Source organism: Triticum aestivum, chromosome 7A, assembly GCF_018294505.1.
Source record: "Triticum aestivum cultivar Chinese Spring chromosome 7A, IWGSC CS RefSeq v2.1, whole genome shotgun sequence".
In the NCBI taxonomy this organism is placed as follows: Eukaryota; Viridiplantae; Streptophyta; class Magnoliopsida; order Poales; family Poaceae; genus Triticum; species Triticum aestivum.
Window position 1 is genome coordinate 95,652,091 of NC_057812.1, and position 24,504 is coordinate 95,676,594.

Consider the following 24,504-nt stretch of genomic DNA (forward strand, 5'->3'; position numbering starts at 1 on the left):
ACGCTTGCTTGTAGGGCTTCGCACCGATGGAAACGAGATCGGGGCGTCGCCGCTCGCCTCCACCGCCACCGCCGCCGCATGTAGCTCACCGCCGCCGTAGTCCACAAGATGCCGACCTCATCAGCGACCTCCCCGACGATGTCCTCCTCCTGGTGCTGGTGCGCCTACGCTGCGTCCGTGCCGCCGCGCGCACCGGGCTCCTCTCGCGCCGGTGGCGCGGCCTCTGGACCTGCCTCCCGGATCTCACCTTCCGTGGCGTCCCGCCCGCCACCGTCGAATTGGCGCTCGCCAGTTTCGCTGCTTCGCCGACAGTGCCCCTCCTCGACATCTGCATCCGGGTGGGACATACAGCTGCCCAAGCCAGCTCGTTGCTGCGCGCCGCCGCTGTACTCTCTCCGGCGGAGCTATTCTTCGACTTCCCGGGGTCTAGTAAGGTAGTTCTGAGCCAGATGGACCGCATCGAGCTGCCGTGCTTCGACCGCACCATATTGATCAAGCTGGAGACCTGGTTCTGCGTCATGCCGCCGCCGGCCGGCGAGTTCACTGCGCTGGAGAGGCTGTCCCTCAAAGCCTGCATCCTGAACCTTGGCACCTTTACGCCACAGTCAGCTGGCGAGTTCCCCGCGCTCAAGACGCTGGCCCTTGACGGCGACATTGTTGACCTTGGCACCTTCCTGAACCGCTGCCCACGATTGCACAACATCAGTATCACCTTCCGTAGTGTCGCGTCTGGCTCACACGAAGCGGCGCTAGCCACACTCGAAGCTGTGGCGGCACACGGTGGTGTCTCAGTGTCCCTACTCGGCATCCACCTCGGTAGTGCACATGGTACCGATGCCACCCTTCTCCGCGCCGCAGCGAGGCTCTCCCGGCAAGAGCTCGTCTTCACTCACCTAATTGACACACTATATGACCAGAAGTATAGGAATGTCAACCTGCCCTGTTTTCCCCATGCCGTCTCGATCAAGATTAAACTGTATCAAATCTGCTTCACACGGCTTCTTGGTGGCAAGTTCTCCAAGCTCGACAGTATGATCCTTAAAGGATGCATCATCCACGACCTTAGCACCTTGGTTTCCCTCTGCTCATGCCTTCGTGTGCTGAAGGTGAAGGCAGGTATGTCCAAATGTGAGATCACGATCCACTCAACATCGCTGCAGGAGATTGTCCTGTATTACTATACGGAATGCCGTGGCGTTGACATTGTGACTCCCATGCTTAAGCAATTGACAATGGATTTTGAGGCTGACAAAGACATCAATGTGTTCATATCGGCACCAATGCTGGAGAGTGTCTCGTTGGAACGCTCTTATATAGGTTTGCCCATTGTGTTTGATTTTTGGCACCTTCACTCTCTGAGCTTAGATAGACAGGGGTTGGTCAGAAACAACCATGTCCTCTATGTTTCCATGTATGCCTTGGTATGTCTTCTGTCCTGCTCAATTTACTGGATTTACCGACTAAATTAGTTTTATGCATGACACCCTACCATAATATTTTGCAGAATTCCTCGAGTGTAGAACTGGACTTTGCCCAAGAAATAGAGAAAATTCTGATTACCGACTTCTCTGTATTGGACCTAAGCCTCGAGGCAAAGGGGCACGTGTATGGGGCAACTTTGTCGCGTCTCTTTAGCGTGCCCCGGGTTCATACTGGTTGAAATTGCTGAAGGTCATCCTACTGAGATTGAGGAAGTCCGAGGTAATTCTTCCATGTAGTTATATATCTCGCATTCATAATACTTGTTAAACACAATTTCTATTGGTAGCCATGAGATAAGATCTTTAGTACGTAGCTTAGCATGAATAAATATAGTACACTGTAATACTGTTCATTTGCTTTAGGTGGTACAATCATGCCCAGGGAATTGTCCATGTGATTCTCCCAAAAATTGGAGAAGCCAAAGTATCTCCATGGTTCATCTAGAAGAAGTGGAAATCAAAGGCCTAAAAGGAGAAGATCATGACTTTGATGTCTTGAAATTGATTCTTAGATGTGCACCGTCTCTTAAAAGGATGACCGTGGAACTGGAAACTGGGATTAAATCACATGGCCACGGAGATTGCACCAAGGAAATCAACAGCATCTCACTGGAGTATCCTTCCGTGGATTTTCATGTTTATCTCCAAGGAAATCAACAGCATGCGTTTTGATCACGCTCCTAGGGACTAAATCATATGATGTGACTCTGGAGGCTGCACCTGCTCTAAGAATGTCTACACCATCTCCTTGGGGTATCCTTCAATGAATTTCCATGCTCGGTTCTCTGGTGAACTTGGTGCTGCATGCATGTCCATCAGCGATTCCTGGTATTCATTTGAAGAACCTAAACTCTTGCTAAATCTCTTTGAACCTGTTGCCTGTTGCCTACAAATACTCTACTAAGAAACTTATACAGTGTTGTCGGTATCTTCAGCTAATTTAGAGCACGGCATTTCGACACTTTTTTTCATGCTTCGTATTTGTATTTTGCACAGTGAAAACGTACCAAACCTATTCATCATATATAGGTTGTCCAGGCAATGCATGCTGATGAGCACCAGGCAGCCATATAGCATAGTGTATCCACCTCCCGAAAATGCATCCAAATCGAGCTGTGTACACATCCACGTTTCCGAACAATGACATTTTCTGTGCTATGCATCAGCGGATTTTCTTGGGTTTCGAATAAAACTATAAATGCACGTGGCTGTAGTAGGCCTCTAGATCATCTCCCAACTGCTAAAACCCGGAGGAGAGATCACAGATTACGCTCTTTGGACGGCATTATGTCAAATTAGAAATTGTGAGGCTGGACTGACATGTTGGCCTAATGCGATTGTCGAAATCACTAGTTAAGGCTCTGGAATACTCGCTGGCCATAACCGGTGTCGACGGGCTGGACCCGGCAATGGACCCGAGGAGCGACCTGCGGCGGACGCTTTCGCCGGTGCTCAACCTCACGATCTACATCAAGGAGTTCGACAAGTTCCTAGGATTCAGTAACATAGTTTCAAGATTTCATAAATAATAAACTAATATTTTAAAAAAGAATCGGCCACACTTATGTCATGAAACCGAATTCCCATGATATATGTATTGGCAAACTGTGGCATCCATGCAGAGTACACCATGCCAAGATGTCTTTGTCAGTCTCATGCAACATGGTCCTAACACTGGCGTCAACATTTGAACATCATAAAAATGATTTATTCACTCATGGGGATATGATTTATATGTTTTTAAGAAAAAAAACTAGTACAGAAGAAGGAAGGGAAGGGACACTGAGCTGATAAGAGAATATGGAAGTGTTCACAGAGCGTATTTATGCAAACTCAAACATAAACCGGACTAATTCTTCATTTTAACCAGATTCATCCTCTGTAAGTTCATCAATTATTTACTTTCCAATGGGTACTGTGGCATGAAAGTACAGTTATCTCACTTAGATCTTGAATGCATCGGCTATTCGTGCTCCTCGGCCTTGAGAGAAATGTTCAAGTTGCGTGACTAGTAAGTCCTTGGCCTTCATTTTCCTGTACCGTGCCGGTTGCTCATCACTCAACAGATGAGCTATTGGCCCAATCTCTTGATCAGGGTCCACACCATAGAACATGGCCACTGATATCCTCTCTTTATCGGCATTAGTCACAACTCTATGCACTGGCCCTGTGAAGATCCCGTTGGTCATTATCTGCCAGAGAAATGGTCAGGTGAAACTCATCAAGAATTTGAGTATAGTGGTATCATATGGGAGACAATTTACTGGAGGTTCAGAGATAGTCACCTCCATTGCAAAACCAATGTTGATCAGCAGGGTGTGCTTACACACAGCTGGAACATTGTACCAGATTCCATCTCTAAGATATTGCAGCCCAGCGACATCTTTGTCCATGAGAAGAACCGTGAGAACAGAGAAATCCGCGTGAGGCTTGACGCCCAGGACAAGATCAGGTCTTGGACACGGCGGGACGTAGTTGAATCTAGCATAAGTGCGTGCATTACTGTTAAACTGATTAACGAAGCAGTCTTCATCAAGCTCCAAAAGCTTGGCTATTGCCCTAAGGATTTCGCCTTTGATTCTCTTGCATCTCAATGCGTATTCGTGCAGATCATCCCTGCAAACAGAGCTCAGGTAGTCCAATTAAACCAAGCCTAGTTTACTAGTGTCTGTTTTGTTTCTGTAGCCCATGTCACTCAAGACATAAATAAGCAAACCCGCAAAGAAAAAGACATAAATAAGCAAATGAATTTTCTTCTACAAAACAGACAACAAAGAAAGAAACATTTGAACACAGGTATCTGTGACACGGTGCCGCTGATAGATTACCTGAAAGATTTGGGATGTGTTGGCCAATGTGCAAGGTTTCTCCCACCCTCTGGCTCAATTCTAAGATGCAGACGATCAGACCAGTCTAAAATCTGATCTTGAGTTTTCACCTGGTCATTTCCATACCCTTCTACCTGGAAATGTTTCCCTCCTATCAGGTTACTGCATTTTTTCTTCTCTTCATGTGGTAGGTGAAAAAATTCCCTTGATGCAGTCATCACAGAATCCATCAAAGAGGTCTCCATTCCATGGTTAGAAACCTGGTACACAGGCTGATGCGTGTCATAGAAAAGCAAGTACTCTAGAAGTAAAAAATGCAAGACAAAGATTTTTTTCTCCCTGAGATAATGGAATAGCCAACTCTTGCAACTTATGCGTCGTGAGATGCACAAAGACAAGAGAGAAGGGTAGGATAAGGAGGAAAAGCTGACCTTGAAGAATCCCCAGCTCTGCAACGCAGATCGCAGCTTGGTGGCTTCCTCTGCATCGTTGGATGCAGATAGTAGGTCGAGATCTATGGTTGGGATCAGCTCTGGTAACTCGGCACCAGCCAGGTGCCCGCCAAGATCTTCATGCTCTCTAAGCAAGTACCGGCTCGGCGGCTCTTGCACGGTTGCAGCCAGTTGCTGCACAGAGTTTGGCAACCTCCATGACTCATCAGCCATTGGAGTTCTAGGATGTGTCACCTTTGCTTATCCTGGTCTGCTCTGCCTTTGGTTGTTGTGCATGAGCTATTTTGAAGGAAGAGCGGCACTAAGCAAGATGGATGACTTCATTTTTAATTAGCAAGTTGTCTTAATCTCAATCTGCGTGGTCTGTCGTGCATGCGATGCTGAATGTGATTATGAAGTCCAAAAGACTGACGGGCAGTCGGTTCTTACTTACAGAATTGGTTTATGTTTCAACTGTCTGATTAGTATGTGCTATATGTGGACACTTTTGTGTCACTGTATGCCATCTGCAGGTCACTTCATATCTCTTTCCGTTCAAGTGTTATCCCCTTGTTGTACATTATCTTCTACCGTGTTAAATTTCTATTTCAGATAGGTGCTTCCTATCCTGTCTATCGGTTCCCTATTTTTCTCGTATTATCGCTAGTAACTGATAGCTGGGACCATGCTGATTAAGACAAAGTCAGCTTGTTAATCAAGAATTGGGTATGCCTCGCCAACAATATTCTAAACTAGAGTGACCTGACAAAGCCACAATCTTTTAACAGAGTGAAATAAGCAAGGGGACAAACTACATCAGGATAATCGTTTCCAGCTAGTATGACAAATGAGGCTGTGAGAACCCAAGAGTTGACCATAGGATGAGAGAAAGATTCCACAGTGGACCATACATCAAAGCGTTTCAGATAATCTAACTGGGAGAGGCCTTCCATTGTCGCCAATCTTATTAAACACAGTTTATTATCTCATTAATGTCAATGCTGATGTAGCCTTGATCCGGAGTAGTTTATGAATTATCTTGGTAAAACTAGTAAACCAGCTAACCCGCCCCCCACGCACACGCACAAGAGTAAACAAATAAAAACTTGGTAAAAACCGGTGTCAGTGGTCTAATCTTGGTTCATCTGAAGTACCCCATCAGCGTGTTTGCCAAAATGCGTAGTTGAATTTTGCAGTTACATTCCATCTTCCGGGCACCCCCAAGCACACACTTGAATTTCGCCAGTAGGAAAATATGCAGAAAAGTAGAACTATTCTAAAACGGTGGTACTACTTTCTACTTTGATTCACAAAATCATCATTTGTCAATCAGTTCTCATGTCATGGGTTCAGATCTCAGAACATGGCAACGGGGAACTCATACAATCGACCCGAACAAACAAACCTCTGTAGGTGCAATCGCAAATCCAACTCTGGTTCCGGGAGTCGGCTCGAGGGTAAGAAGGAAAGAGCACACGCATTCATTTTTGGGCTGATGAGAAGTGGGGGATAGGATTCAGATCAGTTAAATGCATGTGCTCTTTGCTTCTTACCTCGAGGCGACTCCCCGCATGGGGGGTAGGCGTTTCCTTGGCGAGTCTGGCGGGCCCTCCTCCGCCGGCTCCCGCTGGGACCTCGCATCCCCTGCCGCGGTTCGCCGGTTCCCGGCGACCCCTTTATTAGCCGCGCCGCGCCTGCGCAGGGTTCCGTTGCCGCCTGAGCGATTTCTACGGCGGACCGGCCGGCCGTGGCTGCTACGAGATGAACCCGGCCCACCACGAAAAAGGTTGGAGATTGTCGTAATCCAACGACAGCCACACGGGAGGGAGCTACAAGTGCACAGTAGCAATAGCACCCAGAATAGTGTAAATGTTTTCGAAAATAATTGTTTGTATAAACGAGATATATATGTTTGTAATCTTACAATTTTTTAAACCTGAATTTGATCTACACACAGAGTCATAGAGTAATAAATTCAGATGTGAATAGCGTACGCAAATTTGTTTTTCTGGTGACACTATTCCCAGCTACTCTAGATCAGTAAAACTGTTTTTTTTTGTTGCTTTTCCATGGATAGACTGAATTCGGATTTTAAATTTTGTGGATTGTACACACATATCTTGCTGACACACAGAAATGCTTTTAGAAAAAATAACATATAAATCGATGCTCCAGCTAATTACTCCAAAAGTCCGAACTGATGAAGAAAGGCGCGCAATATAATACTCCAGCTAATTTGCTAAATTTTTTCACATATATTGTCTCAATCTAACTATGTTGGGGCCACGAGGATGATAGCTTCAATTGAAACAACACATAACAAGTGTTATTTCCTTCCATCAAAGGTGTGTGTGGACATGATATTTCCGAAAGATGACTTTGCATCAACATGACACCTTTTTTTGAAGATGCAGCACTGTTGTTTTGGAGAACATTTGTTGCTGTCCGGACTGTTGCCAAGGTTGAAATTGTTGTATGCTACTGCAGTGGCGGAGCTTCAAAGGAAAAGTTAGGCGGGTCAGACCAAAGAAGATCACAAATTTTTAGGCATTTGTGAATACTCAATAGTTTTTGTTCTCATTGAATTGTCATCCTATATGTTAACAAAAAAAGTTACGGGAAAGATACTAATATTTACATTATCACGCCTTGTTTCAGTGATCTTCTTACACTAAAATGCACTTTTTGTGTGGGGGTACACTAAAACGCACTTAACAAAAAGTATTTTGTTAGATACGAGCAACCTGCTGATTCACCAAGAGAAAATAGATCTTTATCTTCCATTTTCACATATGAATTGATAATGAAATGCATTACTTATACTCAGTTCAATCAATGGATAACATAAATCCACTACCCCGAGATAATTGGAAATTATCCAGCGACACGGTGCTTAGCGTTGGCAGCGGACGGACAGTACTGGCTGGTAGCGAGCAGGCTATAGCGGTCAGCGAAGGCAGGGATCAGAGGCATTTGGGCGGCACAATGACAGGATACCGATGGCGTGGAGGCGGGCGGAGCCATAGCGCAAGCAGCAGGAAGCATGCGTTTAGCAGTGAGGAGATCATCCGATCTGCGAGGTCGAGGCTGGTGGAGGCTGGCTGTCGACACGAGTCCTGGCCGGCTGCCGAACTCTGCTCGTGATGTGTGCGCACGTAACATGGCGGCTTGGATTGGCGACCGATCGATCCATCGTACAACAGTTACGAAGCATCGCGTATAGGTATAAAAATTGTAAAAAACCTGGGCGGGCCATGGCCCGGTTTAGCCCCAACAAAGCTCCGCCCCTGTGCTACTGTGTGCTATTGACAGTTCGTGCTTGAATTTTGGAGTTGTCTTTTATCTTCCTTTTTAAATAATTTGTATGAGTGCATCATGGATATCTCGACTAGCTCTTGATGTCGTATGTAGATGCCCGATATACTTGATATCAACTTAATATTCATATATTACCCTTTAACGAAATTTACATAATTCGCAAAAAAGGGAAAAATTACGCCGTGACACCAAATTCCTGAAGGGAAGTATCTTGGCAAAAGGTGACATCCATGGAGTACACCATGCCAAACATGTCTGTCAGTTCCACACAACATGACAGTGACTAGTGCTGACATTTTTACACCCTAAAAATCATTATTCACCATGTTATGGGAATAGGATTTATGCATTTTGAAGAATAAAGGCTACGGAGCATATAAGAAGGAACGGTGGAGACACTTGAGCAGATAAGAGAATATGAAAGTGTCCAGAGAGCATGTTAATACAAACAAACATAAACCAGACTGATTCTTCATTTTAACCAGATTCACTCCCTGTAAGTTCACCAATTATTTACTTTCCATGGGTATTCTAGCATGGAACTACAGCCATCTTACTTAGATCTTCAGTGCATCGGCAATTCTTGGTCCTCGGCCTCCAGCGTAATGTTCATGGTGCAACACTAACAAGTCCTTGGCCTTCATTTTCCTGTATTAATTGTGCCGGTTGCTCCTCACTTAACAGATGAGCTGTCGGCCCAATCTCTTGCATGGGATCCACACCATAGAACATGGCCATTGATATCCTCTCTTTATTGGCATTAGTCACAACTCTACGCATTGGCCCCATGAAGATCCCGTTGGTCATTATCTGCACGAGGAACGGTCAGGCGGAAGTCACCAAGAAGACAAGAACTTCATATGGGAGAAAAATTACTGGAGGTTCAGAGATGGTCACCTCCATTGTAAGACCAATGTTGATCAGCAAGGTGTGGTCACACACAGCTGGAACATTGTACCAGGTTCCATCTCTAAGATATTGCAGCCCCACGACGTCTTTGTCCATGAGAAGAACCGTGAGAGCAGGGAAATCGGCATGAGGCTTGATGCCCAGGACAAGATCAGGTCTTGGACACGGAGGGGAGTGGTTGAATCTAGCAAAAGTGGGGGCGTTGCTGTTAAACTGATTAACGAGGCAGTCTTCATCAAGCTCCAGAAGCTTGGCCATTGCCCGAAGGCTTTGATTCTCTTGCACTTCAATGCGTATTCGTGCAGATCATCCCTGCAAACAGAGCTCAGGTAGTCCAATTAAACCAAGCCTAGTTTACTAATGTCTATTTTGTTTCTGCAGTCCCTGTCAGGTTCCGTAACTCAAGACAGGAATAAGCAAATGAACTCTTTTCTACAAAGCAGACAAGATAGAAAGATCCGTTTGAAGTATCCCTGATAGATTACCTGAACGATTTGGGATGTGTAGGGCAGTGGGCAAGGTTTCTCCCACCCTCCGGCTCAACCCTAAGGTGCAGTCGATCAGACCAGTCCAATCTCTGATCTTGAGCCCACACCTGGTCATTGCCATACCCTTCTACCTGGAAATGCTTGCCATCTATCAGGTTACTGCATTTCTTCTTCTCTTCGAGCGGTAGGTGAAAAAATTCCCTTGATGGGGTCATCACAGAATCCATCATAGTGGTCTCCATTCCATGGTTAGAAACCTGGTCACACAGGTTGATGCGTGTTACAGAAATAACAAGTACACCATGAACCAAAAATGCAAAAAAGAGTCAATCTTAGGAACAGGAAACTCGAGAACGAAGTAATAAAGAAACTGACCTGGAAGAATCCCCAGGTCTTCAGCGCTGACAGCAGCTTGGCGGCTTCCTCAGGATCGTTGGATGCAGACAGCAGGCCAAGATCAATTGTTGTGATGGGCTCCGGCATCTCGGCACCAGCAAGGTTCCCACCAAGCAGTTCTTGCTCTCTGAGCAAGTACTGGCTTGGTGGTTATTGCATGTTGGCAGACAGTTGCTGCACTGAATTCGGCAGCCTCCATGACTCATCAGCCATTGGAGTTCTTGCATATTTCTTTGCTGATCCTGGTGGTCTGCTCTGTCTCCCTGGTTGTTGTGCTCTCTTGAAGGAAGATGTTGCCCTATGCAAGATGTAGTTGCCTTCATCTCAGTACAGATTGTCATCAATGAGTAGGACAGTCACCAACCACTACAGCAAACACCAAAAAGATCAGAGTGATGATGGCTACTCCTTTTTTCTACAGAAGAAAACCTAATAAGCCAAAACAAGCTATATAAGAGGACAAGCGAGGGGACAGACATAACATGGCATGTGTTGCCATGTACTCTGCATTTTACTACACAGGTGTATATATTCACCAGTTTGTACTTTTCACTAACTGCCAATCGGTGTATGGGTTACTAAGAGCATCTCTAGCCGCGCCCCCAACAGCCCCCCCCCCCCCCCCCTCTCATTTTTTAGCGCCGGCGAGCGAAAATCGGCCCAGTCGCGCCCCCGTGAGTCCCTTTTTCGTCGGGTTGGGCCGAAATAACAGCGGGCGCACCCGAGCGGAACCCGACGCGCTGGGGGGCACCTGTGGGCGTCGGCACAAGCGAAAAGGGGCGTGGGACCGCTCTGTCGGCGAGTTGAGACCCTTTTCCCTCCGTTTCTTCCCGCTTTCCCCCGGCTTCCCTCTCATTCTCTCCATTCCCCCGCCAATCTCGTCCTCCCCTCCCAGCCGGCCGCCATGCCACCGAAGAAGTACGTGCTCCCCCACGCCACGATGGCTACGACCGCCGCCGTCGCCCAGCCGAAGCAGAGGAAGCCGAGGCGCCGCCGTCCAAGCCCCCGGGCATGTCCAACGCCGACTGGAGGGCGGAAGTTCAGCGTCGGGAGGCTATCACCACCGACGGGCCGAACAGGGCTAACGCCAAGAAGGCCCGGGACAGCGCGGCGCTCGCGGCTGCGGCTGCGGCGGCGGCGGCGGATCAGGCGGAGCGCTCGACCGAACAAGCCGAGACGGCTCGCATGGGGATGATGAATAATCCACCCGGCGGCCACGCCCAGTACGTGCCCTGGAGCCAACCCTGGGGTTGCACGCCGTCGCCGGGCTACGCCGACGGGGACGCGCACGGCGGGTTCAACCCCAACATCACCTTCCCCCATGGTCACCCGGCCCAGTGCACGCCCTCGTCTGCCTTCGCCGGCGTGCAGTACCCTCCGTACACCTACTCACCGCCGGCCTACGCGTCCTTCCCAATGCCCCCTCTCCGCCGTGGCGCGCTGCCCTTCTCACAAGCTTCCACGTCGCATCTCGGCGACACCGACGCGACCGAAGCCGACATGCACGACATCATCACGGCAGGCTCGGCCGCCGCCGCCGCCGCGTCCCTCGAGTTCACTACCCAGGACGACACGATGGACCAAAACGGCGACATGGACGGCGAGCTCGAGTACGACGAGGAGGAGCCGGAGGAGAAGGAGGACGAGGAGGAGGAGGAGGAGGAGTCGGCGCCTGTTCAAGCGAGGAAACACAAGAAGAAGAAGGGGCGGCCAGGACCGGCGAGCCGCACATCAAGTGGGCGTCCAAGGAGCAGGAGTGCCTCGCTGAAGCGTGGAAAGTCGTCTGCCTCGACCCGATCACCGACACGAACCAGAGCATCGATACGTATTGGGAGCGCATCAAGGCCGAGTTCGACGAGCGCAAGCTCGTCGACCCCTACTTCAAAGGCGTCTACATGCAGCGTGAGTCGAAGGCAATGGCGAACCATTGGGGGTTCATCCAATCGGCGTGCAACAAATGGCATGGGATCGTCGAGGAGATCGCGGCTCGCCCGGCGAGCGGCGCCAGCATTGAGGATCAGGTATGGCACGCCGGTCTCCCACTTCCTTTCACTGTTCGCGCCCGCCAACTGTTTGTTCCTCGGCGCAGCTGTTGCGGATATTCGCCATGTATCGCCAGGAAAGCAGCGACCAAGACTTCAAGTACCTCCACGTCTTCAAGCAGATCGAGAAGTGCGAGAAGTGGGCGGATGTCCGGCGCACCCTCGTCAAGGCCAAGGAGACCTACAAACCGAACGCCGATGCCGGGCGCGGACGATGGGCGCCCTGAAGGCAACAAAGTGGCTAAGAAGGGGAAACACGCCGACTCGGATATCGCGCGCGTGCAGGAGTCCATCGAGCATTGCCTCGCCGACGCACAGGCCCGGGCCGCCCTGCGTGAAGAGAAGACCGAGGCGCGGTGGCCGGCGTTGATGACGAACAACGCCGTCAAGCTCGACCTACTCCAGACCAACATCGCCGCGAAGAAGAGGAACACCGACCTGGCTTTTCTGATGGGCGGGGCGGACATGCTACAGAGCAATGACGAGCAGCTCAAGGCGTGGTACCTAGCGGAGTGTGGCCTCATCCCGAACCAGCTGCCGTCGACGACGTCGCCAATGCCCACGCCCACGCCGACGACGCCGCCAAGCCCGAGCAATGATGCCTCCACGACGCCCAGCAGCACAGAAGACGCGCCCACATCGCCCAGCACAGAAGCAGCTCCGGCACCGCCAAGCCCGCGCACGCCGACTACGCCGACGCCGGAGGCCGACCCCGCCATTTGATGTGTTGTCCGCGCGTTCTTTATTTTTTTTGTACACCGAACTTTTCATCCAATCGCCGAACTGGGCGTTTTTTTGTGAGCGGGAGTGACCAAGTTTAAATTTGGCGCGACTCGGGGGGGCAGCGCCTGGGGACGTGGCTGGGAGCTATGTCGCCCCCAGGGGCCAATCTAGCGCCGGTTTGCCCCCAGGGGCCAATCTAGCGCCGGTTCGCCCCCAGGGGCCAATCTAGCGTCGGTTCGCCCCCAGACGGCTCTTTTTGGGCACCGTGGGGGGCTGAACAGTTGGAGATGCTCTAAGTTGTGCACATAAAAACTGTCTCTGTAGAAGTGGACAAAGAGTTAGGAGTAGATCTAATTACGAGCTTGAAAGTCAAGATACCCCTTTGAAATAAACTACCTCCTCCATCCCAAAATAACTGTCTCAAGTTTGTACTAATTTTAGTACTCCCTCCGTTTTTATTTAGTCCGCGTATTAGCTTTGGTCAAAGTCAAGCTTTGTAAACTTTGACAAAGTTTATAAACAAAAATATTAACATATACAATAACAAATCAATATCATTAGATTCATTATTGAATGTACTTTCACATCATTTTGATTTTTTATGATAAATATTTATATTTTTTTTATAAACTTGATCAAACATTATGAAGTTTGACTTCAGTAAATAAAAACGGAGTGAGTACAAAGTTATACTAAAGTTGAGACACTTAGTTTGAGACAGACGGAGTACTATTCATTTTCGCAAGTCTATACCCATAAGACAGCCAAAGCGAGATAAGGGAACTCAAGACAAACAGTGGCACTAAGCAACGTTGATGACTACACATCAACGTCGATGAGTAGTCAATTTTATGTTTGTTGCTCAGTGCTGTTAGCAAGTTGTCTTAATCTCAGTCTGCACGGTCATCAATAAGTAGACTAGCCACCAGTGGCGGCGGCAGGGGTATTCACGTGTATTCATGTGAATCAAAGATTTGGCCCAAAAAATTTATTATATGTATTATTCGGCGACCCACAAGCCTACAGCCCAGAGCCCACCAGTATTGCAGCCCACACAGCGAGTCCAACACGCTGACCACCTCGGCACCTCGTTTCGCTGATTTGTTTGACCTCGACCCGAATCCATTCCCCAGTCCCCACTCGGTCGTTCGTTCCCCAACTTAACCTAGCGCCTCCTGCAGCGGCGGCGGCGAGCAGCGGCAAGCGGAGCCGCCGGCGGCCGGCGTCCGACGAGCGTCCAGGTTCTATTCTCCTTGTCCATGTTTTCTCTCTCTAGTTCTCTTGATCTCTTCCCCTAAGAAAGTAAGAAGGCCAGCCCCCAGCCAGATTAAAATGATTAATAGTACTAGTTTGCTGGCGTTTAGTATCCGGACAAATAACAAATCTGCAATCGTTCTTAAGGCCAGCCAGTTCCTAATTTAGTATCTGGTCACTAGTTTGCTAGACTACAGTTTTGCTATTTTAATGTAGTTTGCTGGAGCGACCAGCAGAGCAGGTTGCTTGCTTCTTCCTAGTACATATTACTGCTAGTACATCTAGTTTGGTGGAACGACCAGGTTGCTAGATTGAAATTTTGATATTTTAATTTTTAACCTACAATTTTCAGAGTGTATATTTTGGTAGATTGCTAATCTATCTTTTTCTGATCTTGTATCATAGATGAAGAAGAAGGGTGTTAGCATTGTTGCATTGTGGGAAAGAGCTTCAAAGGCAAATAAAAGAACTTCCACATCTACACCAAATCCTCCTGATGTTGAAGTTGAGAGCAGTAGCATTCCTCCTGATGTTGAGAGCAATCTGCAACTGGCACTAGTGCAAGCACATGAACCGGATGATAGTCACACAGAACCTGAGAGTGGCTCCCCAGCCCCAATTATAGAAGATGATGAAGCAAATGATGAAGTTCAATTTGAAGTAGATTTGGACGCACTTGAGTCAGATCCCGGGAAACGGATCCCCATCTCTAGATACAATGTCAATGACCAGGATAAAGTTAGAAGGAGATACATCGAGTTGGGGGCATGTCAACCAAAGAAACATAATTTTGAGTACAGAGACATAAGTGGATTACAACGTCGCTTTTGTCCTTCTTGGTTTAAGGATTACAAGTGGCTTGAGTATAGTGTGAACAAAGAGGCTGCTTTCTGCTTTGTTTGCTATTTGTTCAAGGATAAAACAAAAAGCCCCGGTGGAGATTCATTTGTTAAGGGTGGGTTTAGAAACTGGAACATGAAAGCAAGATTGACAAGGCATGTTGGTGATGTAAGTAGTGCTCACGCTGAAGCTCAAGAGAAGTATGATATGTTCACTACACCACAAATATCAATTCGGGAGTCTGTTGCTTCCAACACCTCACAATACAAGGCTTTGTATAAACAACGTTTGACATGGACACTCAAGTGTGTGAGATTTCTGTTGCGCCAAGGCTTGGCATTTAGAGGACATGATGAAAGTGAAGACTCACTAAATAAAGGAAATTTCCTTGAGCTTCTAAATTGGCTAGCAGGAAATTTTGAAGAGGTTGACAGGGTTGTTCTCAAGAATGCTCCACGGAACTGCAAGATGACTCACCATGATATACAACAAGAGGTGATAAAATGTTGTGCACAAGAGAGTACTAAACTAGTCATTGAAGAACTTGATGGTGGTCATTTTGCAATACTTGCAGATGAGTCTAGTGATGTGTATCAGAATGAACAGTTGGCTGCTTGCTTGCGTTATGTTGATAAGAAAGGAAGGGCGGTTGTAAGTTTTCTTGGTCTTGCTCATGTTGAAGATACTACCTCTCAGACACTAAAAGCTGCAATTCAGAAAATGCTTATGGACTACAATTTAACCTTTGCAATGGTTCGTGGGCAAGGATATGATGGAGCTAGTAACATGAGAGGTAATGCTAATGGCCTGAAAAAACAGATTATGGATGAGTCCCCTTCTGCCTACTATGTTCATTGTTTTGCCCATCAACTACAGTTAACTCTTGTTGCTGTTGCTAAGGAGAGTGGTGATTGTACTTGGTTCTTTCAGCAGCTTGCACACTTGTTAAATGCTCTTGGCATGTCTTGTAAAAAGATGAGAATGCTTCGGATAGCTCAGGCTGAAGAACTCATTAATGCATTGGAATTGGAAGAAGTAGAAACAAGGAGTGGGCTGAATCAGGAAATGGGTTTGGGAAGGCCATGTGATACACGTTGGGGCTCTCACTTCAAAACTGTGAACCATGTCATCTCTATGTATGGTGCACTACGACGAGTCCTTCGCAAGATTGGAGACGAGTACCATGGTGCGGAGGCACAAGCGGCTCTATCCATAGAGACAATATTTCGATCATTTGAGTTTGTTTTCATGGCACACTTGATGCAAGAAATATTTGGATACACAGATGAGTTGTGTAGAGCTTTGCAAAAGCAAGACGAAGATATTGTTCATGCTATTGAGCTTATTGGTGACACAAAGTATTACTTGGAGGCTTTGAGGACCGATGCTGGATGGGATGATTTTCTCACAAAGGTCACATCTTTTTGTACAAAGCATAAGATCAAAATTGTTGATATGGAGGGTCCTTACTTTCCCGTTGGCCGGCCTAGAAGGGGTTTATGTAATGGTGTGATCAATTACCACCGCTTCAAGGTTGATATGTTTGTGGGTGTCATTGATAGGCAAATCAGTGAGCTGAATGGCAGATTTGATGAGGTAAACACGGAGCTACTTTCTTGCATGGCAGCATTCTGTCCACTTCATCTATTTGTTGCTTATGACCAAGATAAGTTGGTTAGGCTTGCTACAAAGTTTTATGCTTCTGATTTTACAAGTGATGAACTGGCAAGACTTCCATGGCAACTAAACATGTATGTTATTAATGTGCGTAGAGATGAAAGGTTTCAAAACCTAAAAAATCTGTGTCAGCTTTCAGTTATGCTTGTTGAGACAAACAAGCATGAACAATATCATATTGTTTACAAGCTTCTTAAGTTGGTATTGATTCTGCCAGTAGCTACTGCTAGTGTTGAAAGGGTGTTCTCTTCAATGAGCCATGTGAAGAATAAGCTAAGGAACAAAATGGGTGATGAATATTTGAACAATTGTTTGGTTACATTTGTTGAGAGAGAATTTTTCAATCAAGTGAAGGATGAAGATGTCATCAATCTCTTCCAAAAAGGCGACCGCAAAGTTATATTATAAGAAGGATATCATCACTTTATCAATCAAAAGGTACTTATGTATTCATGTCGTTATGGTCTGATACATTGAAATATTGCTATTGCCGTTATGCTAGTGTTGTTTTGTTCATATATTGCTAGTGTTGTATTGTTTGGTTCATATATTACATTTAGAGCAAAAAAAATTTGGATGAATACCCAGACTTCATTTCCTGGCGCCGCCACTGCTAGCCACCAGCCACTATAACTAGCACTGAATTGTCAGAAAGATGACCCACATCTCCACTACTATTAAACAATTAAACAAGAACTTCTCTAAACACACCCCACGAAATATACACGGACCCATTACCACCGTATGATTAGGCCCACTAAACTTAATCTAACAGCTAGCGTTAATCTAGCCCATACTCTGTGTGCACTTAGTAAATTGCATTGAGTGACCGTACTCCACCTTTGAAGAAAATTACCCACAATGCCACCCGTAAGTGAAAAGTAACGATTCAATAGTAAGGCATTGTTTTTTTTCGTACTCTGCCTGCTCCGTCCCTCACATCCTTCCCGATTCCATAGCCTCCCAACCCTAGCCAGTTGCGCCTCCACAGAAAAGGAATCGGTGGTGGAGAGGATAGCTTGAACTCCGCAGGTCCTAGGCGTCGCCGCCGAAGAGAAAAACAACCCCAACATGCCGAAGGGCACATCAGCGCGGCGAGCACGCACGCGACTGCAAGTCTGCCCCCCGCCACCAATCCCCTACCTTCTCTGCTTCGAGACGCACGCCACTCTCACCCGCGCTGTCGCTGGATCATGGATGGCGGGGCAAAAGGGCCAATACCTACGACACCATGGCCCATGTATCTCTGTTGCCGACGCCTCAAAGACCAGCGTGGTGTTGTCCGGCATCAGGTTGGCGCGGGAGATCGCGTCGGCAGCCCGGGGAGTCGCGGCGTAGGAGGGCGAGCACGTGGGACCTGTAGCTCTGGTGCCGGACCTGCTCCTCCTGGAGGAAGGCCCGGAGTCGAGCCGCAGGGTGAGCCCACTCTTGTGAAGGATTGGATTGCTGGAGAACTCTGTTCTTCAATCGCGTTCTGGTGAAGGAGTCAATCGCTGGTGAATGACATGCTCAATTTTGTACGTAATTCTATTTGCTTTTCTCCTGCTATCTTCCCCATGAATCACTAACCGGAATTAGGAACATCAGATTGCTTTCAACTTGATCAACCTCTGCCCTTTTATTCGTGGAAGAAGCAGCCGGTGAGGATAACTGCTCTCCTTTTCAATCTGGTGTGTAAGTCTGAAGTTTCCCTTTCTCATGCCATGTTCCTATGAATAGCTCACTAGAACTGACATAATTTTTATCATAAGACTACCTTCAAGTTGATCAAGCTTTCCCTTTTATAAAAAGAAGAATCAGTCGGGGTTCTATTTTGTCTATTGAGATGGAAGAAGAGGCTAACACATCGTACCATCGTACCATGCCAACATGAGCTACCAAGCTTTCCCTTTCACATTTACTTTTCTCTCATCCTGAAATATGGTACTTGCACAAGTTTTTTGTGCTCATGATTACTTTTCCATTGTAGAGCTATATTGTCCGGCTTGGTAACCCATGTTGGCATGGAATTTAAAATTTTGGATGAAGCTTGGGCATTTTGGCTTAGCTGTGGTGGTCAAAAGGGCTTTGAGGTCCGAAAAAGGTATACGAACAAAAGGTCCGTAGATGACAAGGTAACATCATGTCGATTTGTTTGTGCAAGGAAATGGAATGCCTAATCTCTTTTCCCAAAGTAAATTATGTTATCAAGTCTGAAAATGTACAAGTAGCAAGGGCTACATGGGCTAATTTAGTTAACAAGTCTAAAAAGTAAATTCGGTTATCAGCTAATCGGCCTGCAGCGGTGCGACAACAACGGCGTGGCGCAGCCGACCACCACCATGGAGATGGGTGTGCAGGTCATCGACGTGGGGTTGCTGCGCACGTATGCCGAGGTGATCATCACGGGCGACGACTCGAGGAGGCCGACGAACAGGACGCCCTTAGACCGGCATGGCGGGGGAGACTATGTAGCACGCGTTGCTCTGGTTGCCCTGTATCCTGGATGCCGCCGACCACAGGGGCTCCGGCTGCACGTGTTTCCCGGCCGCCTCCGAGCAGGAGGGCTCTCGCGATGTGTTGCTTTGTATCCCGGCCACCGCGGACAGTGAGGGCTCCCTCTGCACGTGTTGCTTTGTTTCCCAGCCGCCGCTGACCACTCGGGCTCCGTCTTCACGTGTTGCTCTGCGTCCATTGCTCCTTTGGCGACGGTGAGGACGCACCGAGAGCTCATTCTACCATGACGGAGAACTGGATTTTTAAATTTGAGAGGGATAACGGGAATTCTAGGGGAACGAGGAGATTATTGAAATTAGGAGGTCATCGTAGTCTGGATATTTTTATTGTTTTTCTTTTCGGTTTCATACTACTATTGGATTTTGTTGTTTCTCACTAAGAGCTATTCGACTTATAATCCCAATGTTTTGTTGTTATTTTCCAAACCAATTAAAACTGGGTATGTGCTTTATTGTGAATGTTCACAAGAGAAGCTTACTATTTGAAATAACAGGTTACAATTACCTTCGTTGCTCTGGACCTTGTCATGAAAGGATTAACACTAAATGACCATAAATGAATTACATATTGGCCAGGACCTTTAGATTATGAGTAAGCGTGTTCCTGACATTGCTTCGTACAACCACAGGGGCGAGGATGTCTTACTGATACAACTTGATGGTTTGTTTCTGTATGAACTAGCAATGTTTTGTTTCTTAGATGCGCAAACTTGTATCTCAGAGCTTTGATGAATTACGTCATTTGATCAGCTTCCGTGGAAACTACTAATTTCCGTTGCCTCTATATACACACTTACATGTCTGTTTTCCCAGTGCCTATTGCCAGTGGCACATTTGTAGGTACCAACTAGAAGAAAATAAGATTGAAAAAATATTTTTCTTTGGTTGGGAATATTATACATCAAATTTAGTTCAGTTCAGATCAAATGATTACTCTAACTATGAATAACACGTGAATGATGTCAGTTATGCTGCTTAAGAGGTCATGGCTACGGTATATGACAAACAATTATATCTGCATCTATATAGTACCATGGTTGACCACGAGGTGTTGGTGATGGCGTTGGTTGCCAAGATGCAGTAGGGGGGGGGGTGCGTAATGCAAATATACAATTTAATTTTCTTCATGGACTGAATTTGTATCAATTAGTTAATGATATTCGCTAATTGTTACGCAATGGACTTGAGCATGTATTCATAAAGCATGATATTTTTCAGTCATTTTAAGGACTTAGAAATTATATGCTCTTTGCATGAGATTTCAGCTTCACAGAAAGTAGGTTTACGTTATAATAGAATAATGTGTTTTATAATGGAATATATTTTAGTCGAGACGTGCGTTGCACGTGCATACTTACTAGTGATGAAAAAATACACCTTTTTTCAGAAGGACGGCGATAATTGGCACATGTGTGCCAGTTAGAAAAATTACCAACCCGGTCCACTCATTAGATAACTGGCACATGAGGGCCTTGTTCCGCTCGATCGAACGAGCGTTTGAACTCCCTCGATCGTAGGAGGCTTCCACCGATTTTTTTTCCTGCCGATTTTTATTTTCAAAACGGTTTTTTATCTCTCCTGGTTTTATGATAGTTAATTTAGGTTGGAAGAAAAAGAAATAATGAAGTACTTAAAAAGGGGAATCGAACTCAGGTCTAATGCATGCCTGCTATGCCTTATAACCAACTCACCCATCTTAACTTGTTGTCCATAGTATGCAAACAACGGATTTGAACCCTTCTTATTTTTATCGTCAATGAAAAGCTTAATTTTAGGCTTGATAACTTTGGCCGAGCAGCATGATAACTATGACATGTGCATGCTGATAACTTCAAACATTAACACCCCTGGTTAAAAAAATGACATGGTAAAGCTGGTAACTATATCATGAGAAGGCCGGTAACTACAACGTGAAAATCACAATAACTTTAACATGTGCAACATCGTAATTTTGCATAGAATTTAAACTGCGCGGGGGGGGGGGGGGGGGGGGGGGTTATGTTTTATCAACCCCCTTCCCCTTCGTGAAAGTTACCATGCGTTTTGAGTGTAGGTTATGGTTTTGAGAGGAAGCCTGATAGCATACAAAAAGAGAACAAAAAAACATGACATTTTGACATACTACATCCATGTTTCAAATTACTGTGATGTTTATACAGTTATCAAGTTTCACTTCGTCTATTATCATGCAATTTTCACATAAGTTACTAGAGTAAATTCTCCAATAATTCTTTTCTCATAGGTCGAAAATTAACGCGGTGGTTCCCCCCAAAAAAAATTACCCACGGTCATTGTACATAAGTTATCAGTTCTTCGGCTTGTGTATTAACATGTTATTTGCACACGATTTACTAAAGGTATGTTTTTCAACCACCTTTCCCCCTTTTGGTTAATGTTGCCGTGGTGTTTATACCCAAGTTATCAGATCTGCACTTCGTATATTATCATGGCACTTACACACAAGTTATCGAGTGTATGTTTTTCAACAACTTTTGCCCTTCTAAAAAAATGTTACCGCGGTGCTTATTCGTATATTATCATGCTATTTTCACATAAGTTACCAAGGGTGTGTTATTAAACAACTTTTTCATGTTTGGTCAATGGAACCGCGGTGTTCTGTACGTAAATTATCGGGTATGTGACACATATATTACCGTATTATTTACACATAAATTAGCGAGCATATGTTTGTCAACAAAAAAATTTCGGGGTCAGGAAGTTATCATCATGTTTTGTATGTAAGTTATCAGTTAAGCGGTGCTTATATTACCACGTTATTTACATAGAGATTACCAGTGGCACATTTGTAATACACCCCTTGGGGTCAAAGTTATTGTGGTGTTTGTATGTATGTTATCAAGTCCACGGAGCGTAAATTATCATATTATTTACATATAAGTTAACGTGGTTATGTTTTTCAACCACTTTTTTCCTCGGGTCAAAATTACCACGATGTTTGTGGGTAAAATTATCAGGTCTGTGGGGTATGTTTCTAATAACTTTTTCCCTGGTTCAAAATTACCGCGGTGTTTTTGCGCAAGTTATCATGTCTACAGTGCGTATTATTACCGTGCTATTTGCATACAGTTACCGGGGTTTGTTTCCAGTAATAATTTTCTATGTCAAGTTTATTGTGGTGTTTATACGTAAATTATCAGATCAATTGTATATAAATTATCATGATATTTACGTAGAAGTTATCGAGGGTATTTTTCTACATCAATCTTTCTTGGGTCAAAAGTTAGCATGATATTAGTTCTTAAAATGTAATACAAATGATGCACCAGTGAAGCTAAAAGACCCACAAAACATGTTTTCTTTAGCCAACATTAACTTTTCCTAACTAGGTCTCTACCCAGCATTGGGCCCAGCCCAACTCTTTTCTCTCTCTTAAACCCACCGAGAGTTGTCTTCCACCTCTAATCAACGAAACCTGTATCTGAAAACTGAAAACTGAAAACACAGAGACTAAGAACTCCCAATTATCCATCATACTTGTTGATTTAGGCTACGAATCGCGTGGACTTCAACATGAAATTCGTAGATCTCTTCATTGCGAATCCATTTTAGTTGAGCACGCAACTTATTGTTCAAAGATGAAGGAGATCGATGCTGGCCGAAGCCTATGGCCGTGGCCAGCAGAACAGCGGGCAGCAGCGGCTGCTATGGCCGAGATGTGTGGAGGACGTGGTTGTCGATGGGCTGCAGGGGAGGCAGGAATCCCATGGAGATGGTGATGGAGCTCCTGCACCGGCGAGTGTTGGCCGTGGAAGGAACTGCTCGCCGGAGCAGCAGGCTATGGCGGCGACTTGAGGAGACGCTGGTGCTCGAGGGGTGCAAGGGAACAGGTGGTTCGATCGAAGCTGCTGATGGCCGGTCAATGCGTGCTCGCGGCTCCGTGACTGGACGCTCGGGCATAGGAGTTGCAGACGGAGCAGATGCGGATTGAGCGATTGCCAGATCTGACGACGCTGGATGCGATAGATCGTTTTGCAATCTGCCACATGGTTGCCAGATACATATTTCGTTTTCAGAAGGAGAAACCTATAATGAGGAAAAACAAGCTATAAAAGAAGAAAAATAAGTGGGGACACACTACAAAGGTGTCCATAGATGATGGTACTCATAGTTGGGTAAATTTCCATATCCTAATCCTCAATTAGCAGGATGCCTTTGTCACAACAACGCGGCCAATATTCATCAAGTAGAACAGCCCCAAGTTCACAACAAACCACAAGCACAAGCGGATGAAAATCTGGGCCATGATTGAAGTGTTATTATTTGTTTGAACAGGAGAAATGTAAATGAAAATTAAAGAAACCTAATAGACTTTAAAAAGCCCGAACAAGGTGTCAATATATGGCATGCAGTACTCAGTATTTTGCTGCTGGAGTCTCTTCATGTGTATACCACGATATTCACCATTTTGTACTTCTGAGTAGTTTGTGTGTGGGCAGGGCCGGCCCTGAGATTTGGGGGGCCCGGGGCAAGACAACACGGAGGGGGCCCTAAAGCCACATAAACATATGCATGTTTTTTTCTATTTCAACTGCAAATAAATATTCAGCACACTATTAATTTATGGAGACTTGTCTTCTTGACTATTAAAAAAACTGGGGTCACAAACATTCACAGCTTTAGTTGATCTATCCTGTGACTACTCAAGTTTACACTTATATATATATATATATATTTCTATTAGGTGAATTAGTAAAACTTTCATGCCTACTCAAATTTTATCTTCCTAAAGTTTTCACTAGTTGTTCTTGAACAAGAACTAAAGCTATGTCCTGGGAATTCCTAGCAGTAGGAATACTGTTTTTTGCCAGGAATCAGTAGAATGCTCCTGTCTGCTCTAAAAAATGCCAGCAACTCTCACGTGGGACTCAATCAACTCATATGCACTTTTCCCCACATTATCAGATGGATTCTTTCTTGATAGCATCTTGTTAAATGAATAGCAATCTTGGTAATCAGCACACAAGCATATGATACAAGATATTAAGAGCACTACTAATTGAAAAAAAGTGCTATGAAAGGCATGGAACAGGGTACCTGGATGGCTAGAAAAGTCGAAATCGCAAGATTTGGCTGCTGCATATGAGAGTCACGAACAAAATTCCAAGTTTCTCTTTTCTAATCCCAGTCAATACAAGAAATCGGAGTGTGAGCAAGAGATATGTACGACAGTACGAGGATGATCTTCAGGAAACGAATGAACGATCTAACAAGAATAAAGAAAGAGAAACTGTGCGTTGAGGAGAAGATTGATGGGAATCTGGAAAACGGATTACCTTCTTCCACTAATGGCGTATAGCAGCCAAAAATTACGATTAGACGAGCGGGTGGGGCGCCGTCATCCATGGCATGGCCGATTTGTTGCCAGCTGGGGATAAGAATGCACGGCGTGCGAAGAGCCGATAATTGATCGACCAGTTTGTTTCCTTTTGAGAATCAATCGACAGGTTCAAGATCACACACGTATATAGGAAACCAATCCATCGGGGCCCTTCCTACTCGGGGGCCCGGGGCGGTCGCCCCCCCTGCCCCCCTCAGGGCCGGCCCTGTGTGTGGGACAAAGTAACAAGCAATAACCACGATGTCCACATCCGACTGACTCAC

General features: G+C 45.9%; 3 protein-coding genes and 1 pseudogene across 4 annotated transcripts; 2 read left to right on the forward strand and 2 right to left on the reverse strand.

Annotated features, from left to right (window-relative positions):
• Positions 1–2,363, forward strand: LOC123152498 (uncharacterized). Its single transcript, XM_044572023.1, has 3 exons — positions 1–1,421; positions 1,505–1,701; positions 1,845–2,363. Exons 1-2 carry the CDS (start codon positions 27–29, stop codon positions 1,658–1,660), a joined length of 1,551 nt encoding a protein of 516 aa, XP_044427958.1. The 5' UTR covers positions 1–26; the 3' UTR covers positions 1,661–1,701; positions 1,845–2,363.
• Positions 2,364–3,167: 804 nt separating this feature from the next.
• Positions 3,168–6,186, reverse strand: LOC123151194 (codeine O-demethylase). Of its 2 annotated transcripts, none has more exons than XM_044570943.1 (4): positions 4,741–6,186; positions 4,310–4,569; positions 3,767–3,962; positions 3,168–3,673 (listed from the first exon to the last, which is right to left on the reverse strand). In XM_044570943.1, the coding sequence occupies exons 1-4, from the start codon at positions 4,972–4,974 to the stop codon at positions 3,425–3,427; spliced, it is 939 nt and encodes a 312-aa protein (XP_044426878.1). In that variant the 5' UTR covers positions 4,975–6,186; the 3' UTR covers positions 3,168–3,424. The 2 variants fall into 2 exon arrangements, with proteins under 2 accessions (XP_044426878.1, XP_044426877.1); XM_044570942.1 differs by having other exon boundaries at positions 3,767–4,097; positions 4,741–5,813.
• Positions 6,187–8,501: 2,315 nt separating this feature from the next.
• Positions 8,502–24,475, reverse strand: LOC123149290 (codeine O-demethylase-like; annotated as a pseudogene).
• LOC123149292 (uncharacterized) lies at positions 16,816–19,286 on the forward strand. The gene is made up of 3 exons (XM_044568928.1): positions 16,816–16,825; positions 18,357–18,501; positions 18,655–19,286. Exons 2-3 carry the CDS (start codon positions 18,391–18,393, stop codon positions 18,976–18,978), a joined length of 435 nt encoding a protein of 144 aa, XP_044424863.1. The 5' UTR covers positions 16,816–16,825; positions 18,357–18,390; the 3' UTR covers positions 18,979–19,286.
• Positions 24,476–24,504: the final 29 nt, after the last annotated feature.

Bases quoted from the DNA above. Each gene is read 5' to 3' on its own strand.
- LOC123152498 (XM_044572023.1), top strand. From the start codon at position 27: ATGGAAACGAGATCGGGGCGTCGCCGCTCGCCTCCACCGCCACCGCCG. The intron at 1,422-1,504 runs GTATGTCTTCTG...AATATTTTGCAG, and splicing joins ATGTTTCCATGTATGCCTTG to AATTCCTCGAGTGTAGAACT.
- LOC123151194 (XM_044570942.1), bottom strand. From the start codon at position 4,974: ATGGCTGATGAGTCATGGAGGTTGCCAAACTCTGTGCAGCAACTGGCT. The intron at 4,570-4,740 runs GTCAGCTTTTCC...CCTGTGTACCAG, and splicing joins AGAGCTGGGGATTCTTCAAG to GTTTCTAACCATGGAATGGA. The intron at 4,098-4,309 runs GTAATCTATCAG...CTCTGTTTGCAG, and splicing joins ACACATCCCAAATCTTTCAG to GGATGATCTGCACGAATACG.
- LOC123149292 (XM_044568928.1), top strand. From the start codon at position 18,391: ATGGAATTTAAAATTTTGGATGAAGCTTGGGCATTTTGGCTTAGCTGT. The intron at 18,502-18,654 runs GTAACATCATGT...TTCGGTTATCAG, and splicing joins AAAGGTCCGTAGATGACAAG to CTAATCGGCCTGCAGCGGTG.